The following is a 13284-nucleotide window of genomic DNA, read 5'->3' as shown; positions in this document are numbered from 1 at the left end:
ATAACCCACTGCCCTGGACAGCGAAGAGGAAAGATGTCCCCTTGGTGAAATTCAGCAAGTTATCCAAGTGTATAAGGGATCTATAGGAAGGCATAAGTGTTCAGCTTAGAAAAACAGTTTTGCATCTTCTGTATCTTTAGAAGGACAAATGTTTGGAAATGTTTTCCACCAATGACAAACTACGAACTTACCCAAATATCCAGGACACCCTGTGGTTTAGCTTCACAATCAATCCTGTGTAACTTACGTGGTTTTGGGTGAAGATGTGACCTCTCGTCCTATAAACCTAAAATCTGTCATCCATCCCATTCAATGAAAAACTTCAGATGTCAAAGATCAACACATTGCAAAAAAATAAAAATCACATCACTTATACCATACATAAATAATTTCTTTTCAAATTTCAAACCATACTACTGAACACAATCTTCTGTCTGGTTTGTCTTTTTGTTGTGAAATCAAACTATGACTACTTAAATAAGAGATCTAATTTTTCCAGGAAGAACATTTTCCCGGCTTATTTTAATTAACATATTTGATTACAGATTGTGATGTGGAAGGCTACTGAGAGATGAGTGATGCCGCTGGTCACATTTTCACTTGCTGCATGAACTTCATGTCAGTCCTCAGATGTCTATGCAATACCCAGGTCTAACATACTTCTCAGGAGGTGTTGAAGAAGAGGTTAGAGACAAGAGACTATTCTTAGAGGGAAACCTGTTCTCACTGAAGCGGGCAGAGATTCGGTCATTCAAATAACCTCAGAGTTAGAGCACAATATTAGAATGAAACAAGATGACTCAGCACAGCTGTTCTAGAAGGTAAGCTGACAATGACAAAGCAGAGGAATGCATTTCATGTGAACTAGAGTGACTTTAAACTCGCCTACGTTGGGATGGCATGTTTCTAATTACTTATTCCGGTGAATAAGAATAATGTCTTGATTCTTTGCATCAAATACTCTGAAATCTAAAAAGCTTTAAGTTTAGTGAAATGATGTATGTAGGAGCAGGGGGTAGGGGTGGGGGTCACTGCTCATGGCTCTTTTCTCACCATAATGACATCCATCACTTTTGCAGTTATGAGGAATGTGTGTCAAGTGATATGATTAGAAAGCATTAACCTAGATATTGATGTGAATAGTGTCTTCTGGGCTAATGGCTCACGTGTCATCTACTAGCCTCGCTTTCTGATGGTAAATACTGACCCTGTAATATATAGGAAATGTGATGCTCTATAAAATACCATGAGTCAAGCCTACCTGTGCTCTCTAGATGCATGGCAAGCGTTTTCCTCTCTGGGCATGATTTTATCCTTTTTCCTGCTGTTATTCACACATGTCCAAATAAGCTAGACTGGTGACTTATGGTTACAGAAAGAGAAAAACTCAACTTCGTTTCTAGGTCTGATAAGGTTAGCTATTTCACTAATTGTTGTAGAAATAAAGACAGCAATATTTCTTTCCAGAAATTAAGTCAAATATGCCCCCAAGGAATGTCTATGCAATGTTGAATTTACATGTTTATGTTTAAAACATATTTTATTAATATGTTTCCAAAATATAAAAATATTTCAAATAGTAGTATTTAAATATTTAAAAAACCTTTATTTTATGCCTATTTTAAGTTACTTCTGGCTTCTGCACATTTGAAGGTGATGATATATATATTTATATAAAGTATATATATATGTATATATATATGCTTCATATAAAATGCTGACCATATTCCAAGAGCACACCTGGTGACCCTACTTTATGAGGACTGTCTTGTTGAAGCCTTATTCACTGCTTTTGGGATAACGGGCATTTACTGTAAACTGTGCTTACTGTAAGGAAAGAAAGTCAACAAATACTGCCTTACTCAGAACGTTTCATTTCCTGGTTGTTGGGCATAGCCTGATCTCCTCATTTTAAACTACTTAACTTTAGAGATTAGTTAAAAAAATTAAATATAATATAAAGTGGGAACTTAGCCATAAATACGCTAACTGGTTACAAGAAGAAAGAAATTCTTAATGCCCTGCATTGCGCTCTCAAGAGCTCTTGAATGCTTGCGGTTCTGCTCTTGTGGTCACCAATGAATACTTCAGGGTGTATTATATAATACAAGTCACCAGTTAAAGTTTACATATACGTTTTCTGGGAATGGAAGTTGTCAGGGAGAAAAATGTATCTGCAAGTGTCTGAGTTATTGGTGCATCTTCTGCTTGGTGTGAATTTTCAGACAAAACAAAACTGGCAGGAGAATGCATATGTTCATGTCCAAAGCGAATACCAAGAGTCATGCCTCTCTTTCACAGCTTTAAACTGGCTCAGCAGACAGCTACATCGACTCCCACTTTGGCTGCATCTAGTTGAAAAGCATTAAAGCACAAGAGACAAAACTGCATTCAGAATGCAACACAACATCAGCCACACACAGAGGTGCCAAGGGTAGGTGCACTGGGGTCAGGACATGACTGACACTGTCACAGCAAGCAGGAAGTCCACCTCCACACAGCTTTGTCACCAACTTGCAGCAGAGTTCTGGATCCAGTAGCCATGTCCCAATATCTTGAGAACACACAAACTCACAGGCACCACACAGCTAGAGAAAGGTGTATTCTTCTACAGCTAGGGTTGCCAGATTGGGCAACTGAAAAGGTCAAGTGTCCATTTTAATTTTAATTCCAGAAAATCAAGTAATTATTTTATCATGTTTCAACAGCTGCATGGCATCTACTTATACCTGAAGGGATTCAGTGTTATCTGGAATTAAAATGGGATAGAGAGTCTTATATCTTAACCAGTAGCTTTATGCTATCTCCTAATGGAAGGATCTAGCCTTTAAGAAGTAAAATGAACACACAAAAATCAACCAGGGATCCTGTTGAAAGGGTCAACAGGGAAGTTTCTCGGGTGTTTGTTTGAAGGGGCGAAGGTAAACTATGTAAGGATAAACAGACCAAACCAATGAAGAAACTTGGGGTGACTGTCATCTAAGAACTAAAAGTTAATAAGCCACTGCCAAATCTAAGATTCTTTCAAAGCCTAAAATATGGGAATAGTAGAAACGTATGTGCAGTCTAATTCTCTCCATGCCCTGAGGAGATGTTACAACAGTTAAGCAATCAAGGAACTATTTGGATTGGCCACTTAAATAGCTGTTTGTGGATTTTTTTTTTTTAAAGAATTTTCAAAAATCTCTTCTAAAAGAAATTTCACCCAGTGTGGTGGAGCATGCCTGAAATGCCAGCACTCAGAAGACAGAGGAAGAAGGATCTCTGAGTTTAAGGCTAGTCTGATCTACAGAATGAGTTCCAGGATAGCCAGGTCTACATAGAGAGATCCTGTCTTGAAAACCCAAAAAAGAAAGAAAGAAATTTTATCCAAGTTCCCTATTTAATACAATTCCAGATGTTATTGTGGTAATATGATGATATATTTTAACATAGCATCACCATTGCTTCTGGGACTCTGTAGATATTGGAATACAACTAAGAAACATGGGGAAACAGGAATAAAAAGAATAAAAACAAAATGGCAAAAGTAGGTGAGCACATAGTAGTACTTTTCCTGAAAGAAAGGTTCAATTTCTGAAAAATGAAATACAAAATTAAAAATTATAGGAAATGACAATATTTAATATTGTAATATTTAAAACGAGAGAATTTGATATTGAATGAAATAATAAAAAGCAGAAAAGATGACTCTCTCTCTTTCTGATGTGTGTGTGTGTGTGTAAGCAGGGATTCAGATTTCCAGTGACTTCTTCAATTGCTTTCCACCTTATTTTTTTGAGACAGGATCTCTCACTGAGCCTAGAGCTCACCCGTTTGTCTAGACTAGCTGGTCATGAGCTGTGGGATGGGAGGCCCTCTTATCAGCCTCTAAGGCCAGCCCTGGGATTGCAGAAGCACATGGGACTTTTAATATCCGAGTGACAGGGATGGAACCCGGGTCTTTGAACTTACAAGGTGAGCATGTTAATGACTGAGCCATATCTCCAGCCCTGTGAGGTCTTTAAGCATTCAAAAAAAAAAATGTTCAATTTAAGTTGTCACAATAGGAAATGACTCCTATATTTGGTGGTTGAGAAGTGCCATGTAACATTACAGAGGGGTCAATATGCTATGACTAAGGAAACATAAATATAGAGCTGAAATTCTTTAATAGTTTTATGCTCTCACTGTTGAGTAATACAAAGGATATATATATATATATATATATATATATATATATATATATATATAAACTGGGTTCTTCAATGGACTCTGTCTGAACACCAGAGCCTTCAAAAAACTATATAAAATACAGAGAAATAAGAACTTGGGAGAAAGCAGAGGTAAAAGAGAACCTGGACATTCTGTTCATAACTTAAGTGGGGAAAGCTATCCCCAAGTTAGCACACCCTGCAGTCAACAGCTACAAGTACCATCACTTTAATAATGGCCTCTGACATTCATGTAGGGAGAATTAGTTCTGTTGTATATGCTTTTAAAAAATTCAACCCTCTCTGGGATCGGTCATGGGATTGCCTATTATCTGAATGAACACATACAGTGGGTACTCTCCTTCCCTGGGGAAAATTAGGTCCAGAAGATTTGCCATATGACAATGAACAGAGAGATTTTAAGGGGAGTTTCAAGACAGTGAGGGAAATACATCTATCAAGTGAAAAATCCTAAATTAGACCAGAGAGAATTCTGGAACATCCAGTACTTATTGGCAGAAAGAAACTTGCTGAGAGCAGCATTCATATAAGAATATTGTTGATAACTCTTTCAGGGCTGAGGAATCTACACTGCACATAGGAATGAGGGCAACGAGAAAACTCAGTAGGAGACTGCAAATGCAAGGAGAGTAGGGGATGATTTGAAATCCTTCATCTTCATTGCTGCTCTCTCTCCGGCTCGTCTTTGCTAAGGTTGAATATGGAGCTTTATTTTGTGAAAATGACCTAGGATACAATGTATTCAGGCAAACCAGGGAGAACTTTAACAACTGTTTTGCAACCCATCATTCATTCACATTCAAGGGTGTGTGTATGTGTGTGTGTGTGTGTGCACGCACACATGCCTATTTTTGAGGAATGCTGTCAAGGCTGTCTCAGACTCACAAACCACCTGCCTCAGCTTCAAAGCAGCTCAGAATTGCAGGATGTTCATGACCACACTGAGCCTCAGAGGAGCTTTAGAAACTATATCTTGTTTAACTGAATGCATTAGAGGAATATTTAATCCATCCTCACCAGCAAGCCTAAGCTGTGTCATTCGTCGGCTTCCATTTTGCTTCCTGAACATGTGGCCTCTGCATTCAGGAAAGCTCCAAATGTTATTTTACAAAATGTCTCAGAGGCGACCTCTGAGCTCTGATGACACACACAAGCCCACACACACACACACCCACTCTGATCCTCTCGCTCTCTCCCCCTGTGGTTATTCTGACCCAAGCCATACTCACAATGTTAGTGACATCTGGAGAGGCTCCGTTCTGCAGCAGAAGGAGGACAATGTTCAAGTGGCCCATGAAGGCAGCCACATGTATTGGTGTGAGGCCAGACTGCGAAACAAAGCGACAGTAGCTTTACTCCTCTGCACCGTGGGCTTTGGGGCTTCTTCAGATAAATAAAACGAGTGAAGAGGACAGAAGATGGGTGAGAGGAAGAGGAAGGCATAAGAGAGGAAATGTTTGGTGAGAAGCTGAAACACTTTTCTACCTCTGTTATAGCTTGGATTGAAGCCCCATATTTCACCAGCAGTTCCATGACTTTGATGCGGTTTTTCTTGCAGGCAATGTGCAGTGGAGTAAAACCATTCTGTGCAAAAGACAATCGAGTTAGTTGAAAACATGCAGAAACAATTCTCACGCAACTCCATGCTGGCACATCGCAGGCGATAATGTTACATAATGTCACATAATGTCACCATCTCTTCAAACCCTATACAGATGGTGGGATTTGGGAAGAGAAGGGGCGGTGTGTTTGTATGAGTATTGAAATTTGTTTCTGTTATTCTGAGTGTATAAGGAGGAAACAAAAGTAGAGAAAAGTGTGTGAATTTAGTTTTCAGAGAAGGAAAAACAGAGAGTAATTATGTTTTAGACAGCCTAAGGTATTGTGGTCTGCCTTGACTGGTCAGGGGAAGTAGAAAAGATTGGACTGAGCAGAAGTAATTTTGATGATGAAGAGCCAGTTCCTCAGAGTATAGGAATTGTTCATCTAAGCTAGCAATATGACGGCTTCATAAAAAAGTGTTTCAGCTTTGCCATTATCTTCTTAGGGAGAGTTTCAAATTAGCAGACATCATTAGGCTGACAATATTTATATGAGAAGTTAAAATTTAGATTATAACATGCATACCGATCAGACACATTTGATTTTATAAAGAAACGATTACGTTCCCAGATAGGTTTTATTTCAAGGGAAAGTGATTGCATTGCATTCCTGAATATTCTCAAGAAAGAAATGGTGAATTTCTGGGATGGCCACCAGACAACACTTCTGAGAGCTAAGGTTAAGTCGGGCTTCTGCAAGGCACCTGCAGCTTTGTAAAACTAGGTTATTTCAGAATTGGAGAAATCACATAAAAATTTGCCTAGCCCCATGCTAAGCTGTTATGTATTCTATCTGTTATCTTTTTAATTGAATAATGATCTTTTACAAGATGATAACTATCTTGCTAATTAACAGTTTTAAATGTCCCAGTGGGGACAGAGGATCAGTTGATATTTTTATATGTTAACAGTTCTCAGGAAAACATATGGTCTCACTCACGCTGGTGACTTTGTATTGTTTGCAGTGGAGTAATCAACATAATTATTGAGTCACTTCTCCTGTTTATAAATTACGTCATAAGCCAGAGATAAGTAGCCACGGGTACTTGTGGGATTAAAACATGTACAACTAGTCACCTGGGATAATCTGTAAGCCTCTTCATCACTTATAAAGTATTTATCACATAGTAAATAAATATTAGTGATGAATAAAGAAAAAGTTTTCATCACATAAAAAGTATTTTCTACTTATGAGAAAAATCAATGTCTTCACATATTTGAACATGACCCTGGAGTACAATCACTCTCTAAGTAATCAGTAATAAGCAAAAATTTCACTGAAGTTTTTCAAATAAATCAATATGCTCAATTGATAATTTAATAGATTTAATAGTTTGTTTATAGATCAAATGTTGGACCGACTTTTGAATCTGGGTGATTTGATTTATCCCAGCCTGGCCTCGAATTTCCTATGTAGCCAAAAATGATTCTGAACTTTTGATCTCCTGCGTCTACTTCCTGAATGGTAAGACTATAGACGTGTGTCATCATGGTCTACGTGCTGCTTGAGAGCAGACCTAGGGTTTTGTACTCGTAAGGCAAATGTCCTTCATCTTCACCTGCTACCTTAGACCAATATTTAATCATTTTAACAAGAGACTCTCAAAACTGTTTGAGGAGAATTTTAATTGACATAAGCCATGTAAACATACAAGAAAGCTCTTAGAGTGAGATTAGAAAACAACTGGCGTAAATTAGTGCCTGCCTAATGTAATAGTTAGTTAGGCTATAAGTGAAGCAAGAAAGATTTATTCCATAGGAGGCTGAAGGCAACACAAAGCTGCTTTGGGTACGGCCTCCTACTGTTTCTTTCCAGCAGCTTCCTGGAAGGCTTTAAAGTGCTTTGTGAAGCAGTGCACCTCCCAGAGCACAGCTGGGTAGTCAGTCCACACAGAAAATGTCCTGGTGAACTCTCTACCAACTCATATCATGGACTGCCTCAGAGAGTCAAATACATTCACTGTCTTACAATCTTTTTTCTTTAAAAGATTAATAAATATCAAAACTTTTTATACCTGTATCCTAACTCTACCTAATATTCAGAAATACCTAGAACTAACTTGGTTGTCTTGGGATGTTTGTTTTTTAGTTTGTTTGTTTTTGTTTCCCCCCTTGACAGGTTTTTTTTTTTTCCTGTCTACCTTTGGCAGTCCTTGCATTTATTCTGTAGCACAGGTTAGCCTTGAACTCAGAGATCCACCTGCCTCTGCCTCCTGAGTACTGGATTAAAGGCATGTTCTACCACACCCAGCTATTTCTTATTTTTTTAGCATCTACTTTCTTTAAAACACTCATGATCCCAGAGTTTCATACTGTTTTACAACTCACTGGTTTGAGAAATAATAATCTGGTGTTCTCCTACATCTGCCCATGCTCACTACCACTTGGGAAGCTATGAGGCATCAATTTGGCTAGTGGTTTAAAGGAGGGAAAAGCATGGCAGTTATTAACCGTGAATCCATACTCTTTCATTGGTGTAGGTGCCATTGGCCAAGCACTGTGGTTTTGCTACATTGGGTGAACGTGGATTGGGCCAGGTTTACCAGGGCTCTTGCGTTCGGGTTGGCTCTCTTGTCCAGCAGGAGTTTGGTTACACGGTAGTGCCCACAGTGTGCAGCAACATGAAGAGCCGTCAGGTAGTCCAGGGTGACGTCATCGACAGGCGCCTTGTATTGGAGCAGGTGCTTCACACATTCCACGTGGTCCCCCTGTGCAGCCATGTGAAGTGGGGACAGCCCATTCTGCACATTTAAACAAAGAACAACCAAGTCGGTGATTCGTTTTTATGACTCTCATGTTTGGAGACCTGACAAGGTCAGCCTTGATCTGTAACACAGCTAGAGGCAGGAGAAATCACTCTCTCTGAATATCTGAATGTAAAAACAGATTATCCTAGATAAAGGTGGGAAGGGAAGCATGTGTTTAATTTTATGATCATATTCTTCAGCAAAAGATATTGCATGTTTTCATAATATTCAGCTGGATTTTATAAATTATAAGAACAGTATTAGATAGAGTGTTCATGCATAGATCATTTATATCTAATACTATATATAGCAGTGTACATTCAATTGTCTTTCTGCCTGCATTTCTTTACATATAAACAGAGGAGAAGGTTGGTGAAGGAGAGAAAAGTGTGCATGTGTCAAAGCAGTAGGAAAAAGTTTACCCTATCTTAGCTTTAGGCTTAGGGAAAATTCTGAGATCCAATAATAGTCCGAGACTTACTTTAAAGTAGGAAGGAAAAGACCGGTACATGCTAGACGGGCATGAAGCTAAGGCAAACCTTATGTCAAGGACCTCCTGGCTGTCAAATCTGAAGATAGTCTAGATTTGTGATAATTAATAGTCTCAACCAGCTTTGGCCTGGGTTATAAAGGCAAGCAAGAGTAAACCTTTAAGAGACCGGAGTAAGCCATGCTTCCTGATCAGTCTAAGTAAAAGCAACTCATTACTTTGTGGAGCTGGTTCTTCCCTTCCACCTTTACGTGGGTTCTGGGGAGCTTGCTTGGCAAATGCTTTTTACTCTGCTGAGCCATTTGCCACCCTCATTCTAAAAAGCTAGGTAAATAAACATCAAGGAATCATTACATAATTAGGAAAAATTTGAAGGACATTTTCATTCAAGAGACTATACTATTGTTTGTGCTTAATAACCACACAGGTACAATCAAATATAATTTGTTGATCAAATAACTATTTTGACAACCATGATCAGTCAATAACTATCAGCACAAAGAAGTGGGAACCATGTATATGTAATATGACAGGAGAGGCCAACAGGCCAATTTTATCAACAAGAAAGGCGACTTCAAGAGTGAGACACAGCCACAACCAATGTATGAAAATTTTAATTGTGGCTGTCTGCGGGTGGATGATTTCAAGGGAAATAGTGTTTGTTTCTGAAATGAATTGCTTTAGGAATCATTGTTTTGATACTTAGAAATCCATTAAACAGAATTTGAAAAGAAGAGCAGGTAGTTCATATTGGAGGGGAAAATAATGTCAAAGCTCAGATAAAACAAACGTGGCAAGTGACAAGGTTTGGACAATGTGTAGTGTGCTCATCAGAAAGTCCCATCATTTGCTGATGCTGTTTAATCCACTTGAAGGTTATATGTCAAACTGATCACTACGTCCTCCATCTTCTTCCTGTCCTCCATTTCAGGTCTCTTCAGCACTACTGTTAATACTGCATCAGCCTGCCTGCAAAACAACCTCCTCCTACCCTACCTATCACCCCAGGAGATGCTGTTTCTTGGTGCAGACCCACATCACCTAACATTTTCCTGCAGCCCCTCTCAGCCTTTCCTTCTACCCCATCCCCACTCCTTTGTGTCACTCAGAGACCCACACAAACAGTCTTTACCAGGGACCCCACAGACATCACATTTGCCAAGGATCCAGAATTTACAACAGAAACCACTGAACAGAACATCCAGCAACAAACACAAGACCATATACCCACACTGTGAAATCCTTCAAACATTACACCAGATGCCTAGGTCCCAATGCAAAACCAAACATGTACTGCCAAGACAATATACATCCTCCAGAAGCCAGAATCCCTATATAGCAATAGCCCCGCCCCCAAGAGATGTAATTTGGGTGAAACACAAGACAAGGACTTCAAAATAACAATTATGAATATATCCAGAGACCTTAGAATATGAATGAATGCCTTAATAAAGACCATGAAAACACAAACATTTAAATGAAATACTGAAAGCATCTCAAGACATAAAAGTAGAAATATAATCACTAAAGAAAACTCAAGTTGGAATAAAAGTGGAAATAAGAAAACTTAGAATATCAAACAAAAACTTTAGAGGTAAGCCCCGCCAGGGATTATAAGACATGGGAGAGAGAATTTCAGATCTTGAAGACAAAGAAGAAGAAATGAATAGCTCAGTCTAAGAAGATGTTAAATCAAAAAAAAAAAAATCCAGGAAATCTGGAACACTATGAAAAAAACCAAATCTATAAATAATAGACATAGACAAATAAGAAGAAATCCAGGTCAAAGGAACAGAAAATATTTTTAATAAGACCATAGAAAAAAATTCTCCAGTCTAAGGAAAGATATGCCTACCAAGGTACAACAAGCATACAGAACACCAAACAGACAGGACAAGAAAAGAAACTCCCTGTTATATATAATAGCCAAGGCACCAAATGTTCAGAACAAAGAAAGACTACTAAAAGCTTTGTGAGAAAAAGACCAAGTCACATAGAGACAGACTCATCAGAATAACACCTGACTTCTCAATGGAGACCAGGCATGCCAGAATGACATGGAGGTGTGTTATACCATGTCTAAGAGACAACAAATGCCATCCCAAACTACTATACATGATGATTTTGGCAAAAAGAGTGTATCAGACAGAAGATAAACAAAGATAAGCCCTCTGGGTTGGAGACACACATGACAGACCTCAACAGACAGTAAGGAGATGAGTATGTCTTAAGGTAGTGAATAAGGAGAGGTGTTCAGAGGAGTAAGAGACTTCATAAGAGAGAACAGAGATTGTTAGAAGGGCTGAGGTAACAGGATTGTGTTGGATGTGTGCAATGTGTTCAGAACAGCTGGGTTGCAGAAGGAACAGAAGGCATTGGGGAGCCTCCCGCAGTGATTCAAGGGGGATGTGTGGTGGCTATGAGGCTTTGGGTTTAAAGATACATATGGAACTAAGAGGTGACAGAATGCAGAGTGAGAGAAAAAAGAACCCAGCCTGATATGAGGGTATTCTGTATGAGGAACTGAAAGAATGAGACACCCATGAATGAAGATACAAGATTCAGAGAGGTGGGCAAACTATCATGAGCTTGCTTTTTCATTTAATTGGAGCTGCCTGGTAAATATCCAAGCAGTCATGGGGAGCTGCCATGAAGATAGAATTCTAGGAAAATGCACGTGTGTACCAGTGGCACAAAGGCGCAGCTTAAAATGAGCCTCAGGAAACGTCAGAGCAAGTGAGTGGAGAGAGACAGAGCAAGGACAGGGAGTGGCCTCCGGAATTGCTAACAAAAGAGAGAAAAAGAGGATGTAGTCACAGAGACAAGGAAGCAGATGCTAATGATGCAGAGGGAATCCAAAGAAGTATCAGGTCCTAGAAGGTGAATAAGGGAAGCATTTAGGAAAGGGAGGCGTGGGAGGCTGGGCCGGGTGATGTGGAAATAGATAGAACACGGGCTCCATGGGCTTCTGTGATTCACGGAACCAAGAGAGCCATGAAAGTAGGAGTTTGTGGATCGCCTCCTGCTTGCTTCAGTTTTTCTCAGCGTTGTATGAAGGGGAAAACAGATGTCTAAGCGATTTAAAGAAAAAGTGGCTTAGGTAGCAGGGAGCAAGGTGTATCATTACAGAATTGCTAGGGTAGGGGTAGAAATTGAATCTGACTGGGATTGGGGGTTTAAAGAGAGTCATAAAAAGGGGGGTTGGAGAATGTGAGGTTAGGCATGGGGATTACAGAGGCATTAGTCAGGGCATGGAGAATTCTTTGTGGATGAGGGAGAAAACTCATTTTGCTGAGAGCTGAAACTTTCTAACAAGTGGGAGTTGCTTCAAGGAGGAAGGTGGGGTGACTCAAAACTAAGAGCCTTGATAGAGAGAAGGAAGACACTGTTACACACACACACACACACACACACACACACACACACTAGCAGCTTAGTACTACTCCAACCTAATCCGTTCATCTTCCCCAGAGCCCTTTAAACCTCATAGAACTCTGCTTCTTTCTGATCTTCTCCTGTCTCTCCTGCCCTGAAGATTCTAAGCACCTTAAAGATTCTTTCTGACTAGCACTCATCTTGCTGGTTCCTTGGTAGCCAGAACAGTGCCTAGCACATTGCATCTTCTCCATCCTTGATGGATGGATGTGGGAGTGGAGGGTCTCTATCCATGATGGATAGATAAAGGGATATAGCCATGGGGTCAACAATATGCTATGCTGGACTCTTAAACTTGTATGATTCCTGATTAAACAGGAAGGTCATTTTAAAAATAACATTAAGGTAATTCATATTGCTGCTGATTATGTGTCAATTATAGGTAAACTGTAGATAGGATTATTTGGAAACTCCTTGGAAAATCATGCATACCTCAGTTTTTTAATGTATTTTAAAAATTTGGGTGTAACATGCTGAACTGAGATTTTGTTTTGATTTAAATAGCAGTTCATTTCTTCAACAAACTTTTGACAATTATCTCTGCATAAATAAGTCTAAAATGTTGCATATTTTAAAATACATTTTGCAACATTCACATTATAGAATGATAATAAAAACAATGCACATAACTTATTTCACTTTATGTATTGTATTTCACTTTATGTATTGTATTTCACTTTATGTATTGCATGTAGTCAGTTTTGTGGTTGGTTGGTTGGTTGTTTAAATAACTGGTACAACACATCTTCCAGAGAATGACTGCATTCTCTCTATGTTAAGTGTATGCTCTGGCTTGC

General features: G+C 39.1%; 1 protein-coding gene across 6 annotated transcripts in view; it reads right to left on the bottom strand.

The window, feature by feature from the left end:
* Positions 1-13284, bottom strand: part of Ank2 (ankyrin 2) — a 605825-nt gene that overhangs the window by 104857 nt on the left and 487684 nt on the right. For all 6 annotated transcript variants that reach the window (XM_029474795.2, XM_085835544.1, XM_085835545.1 and 3 more), the window contains 3 exons: positions 8359-8556; positions 5700-5798; positions 5444-5542 (listed from right to left, as the gene is read on the bottom strand). In XM_029474795.2, coding sequence (XP_029330655.1) covers positions 5444-5542; positions 5700-5798; positions 8359-8556 — 396 coding nt within the window. The remainder of the gene's footprint in view (positions 1-5443; positions 5543-5699; positions 5799-8358; positions 8557-13284) is intronic.

The sequence above is a fragment of the Mus caroli genome, unplaced genomic scaffold (genome assembly GCF_978045245.1).
Source record: "Mus caroli unplaced genomic scaffold, Mus_caroli_1 scaffold_3, whole genome shotgun sequence".
In the NCBI taxonomy this organism is placed as follows: domain Eukaryota; kingdom Metazoa; phylum Chordata; class Mammalia; order Rodentia; family Muridae; genus Mus; species Mus caroli.
The sequence above is the reverse complement of the archived record's forward strand: the minus strand, read 5'-3'. Positions and strand labels throughout refer to the sequence as shown.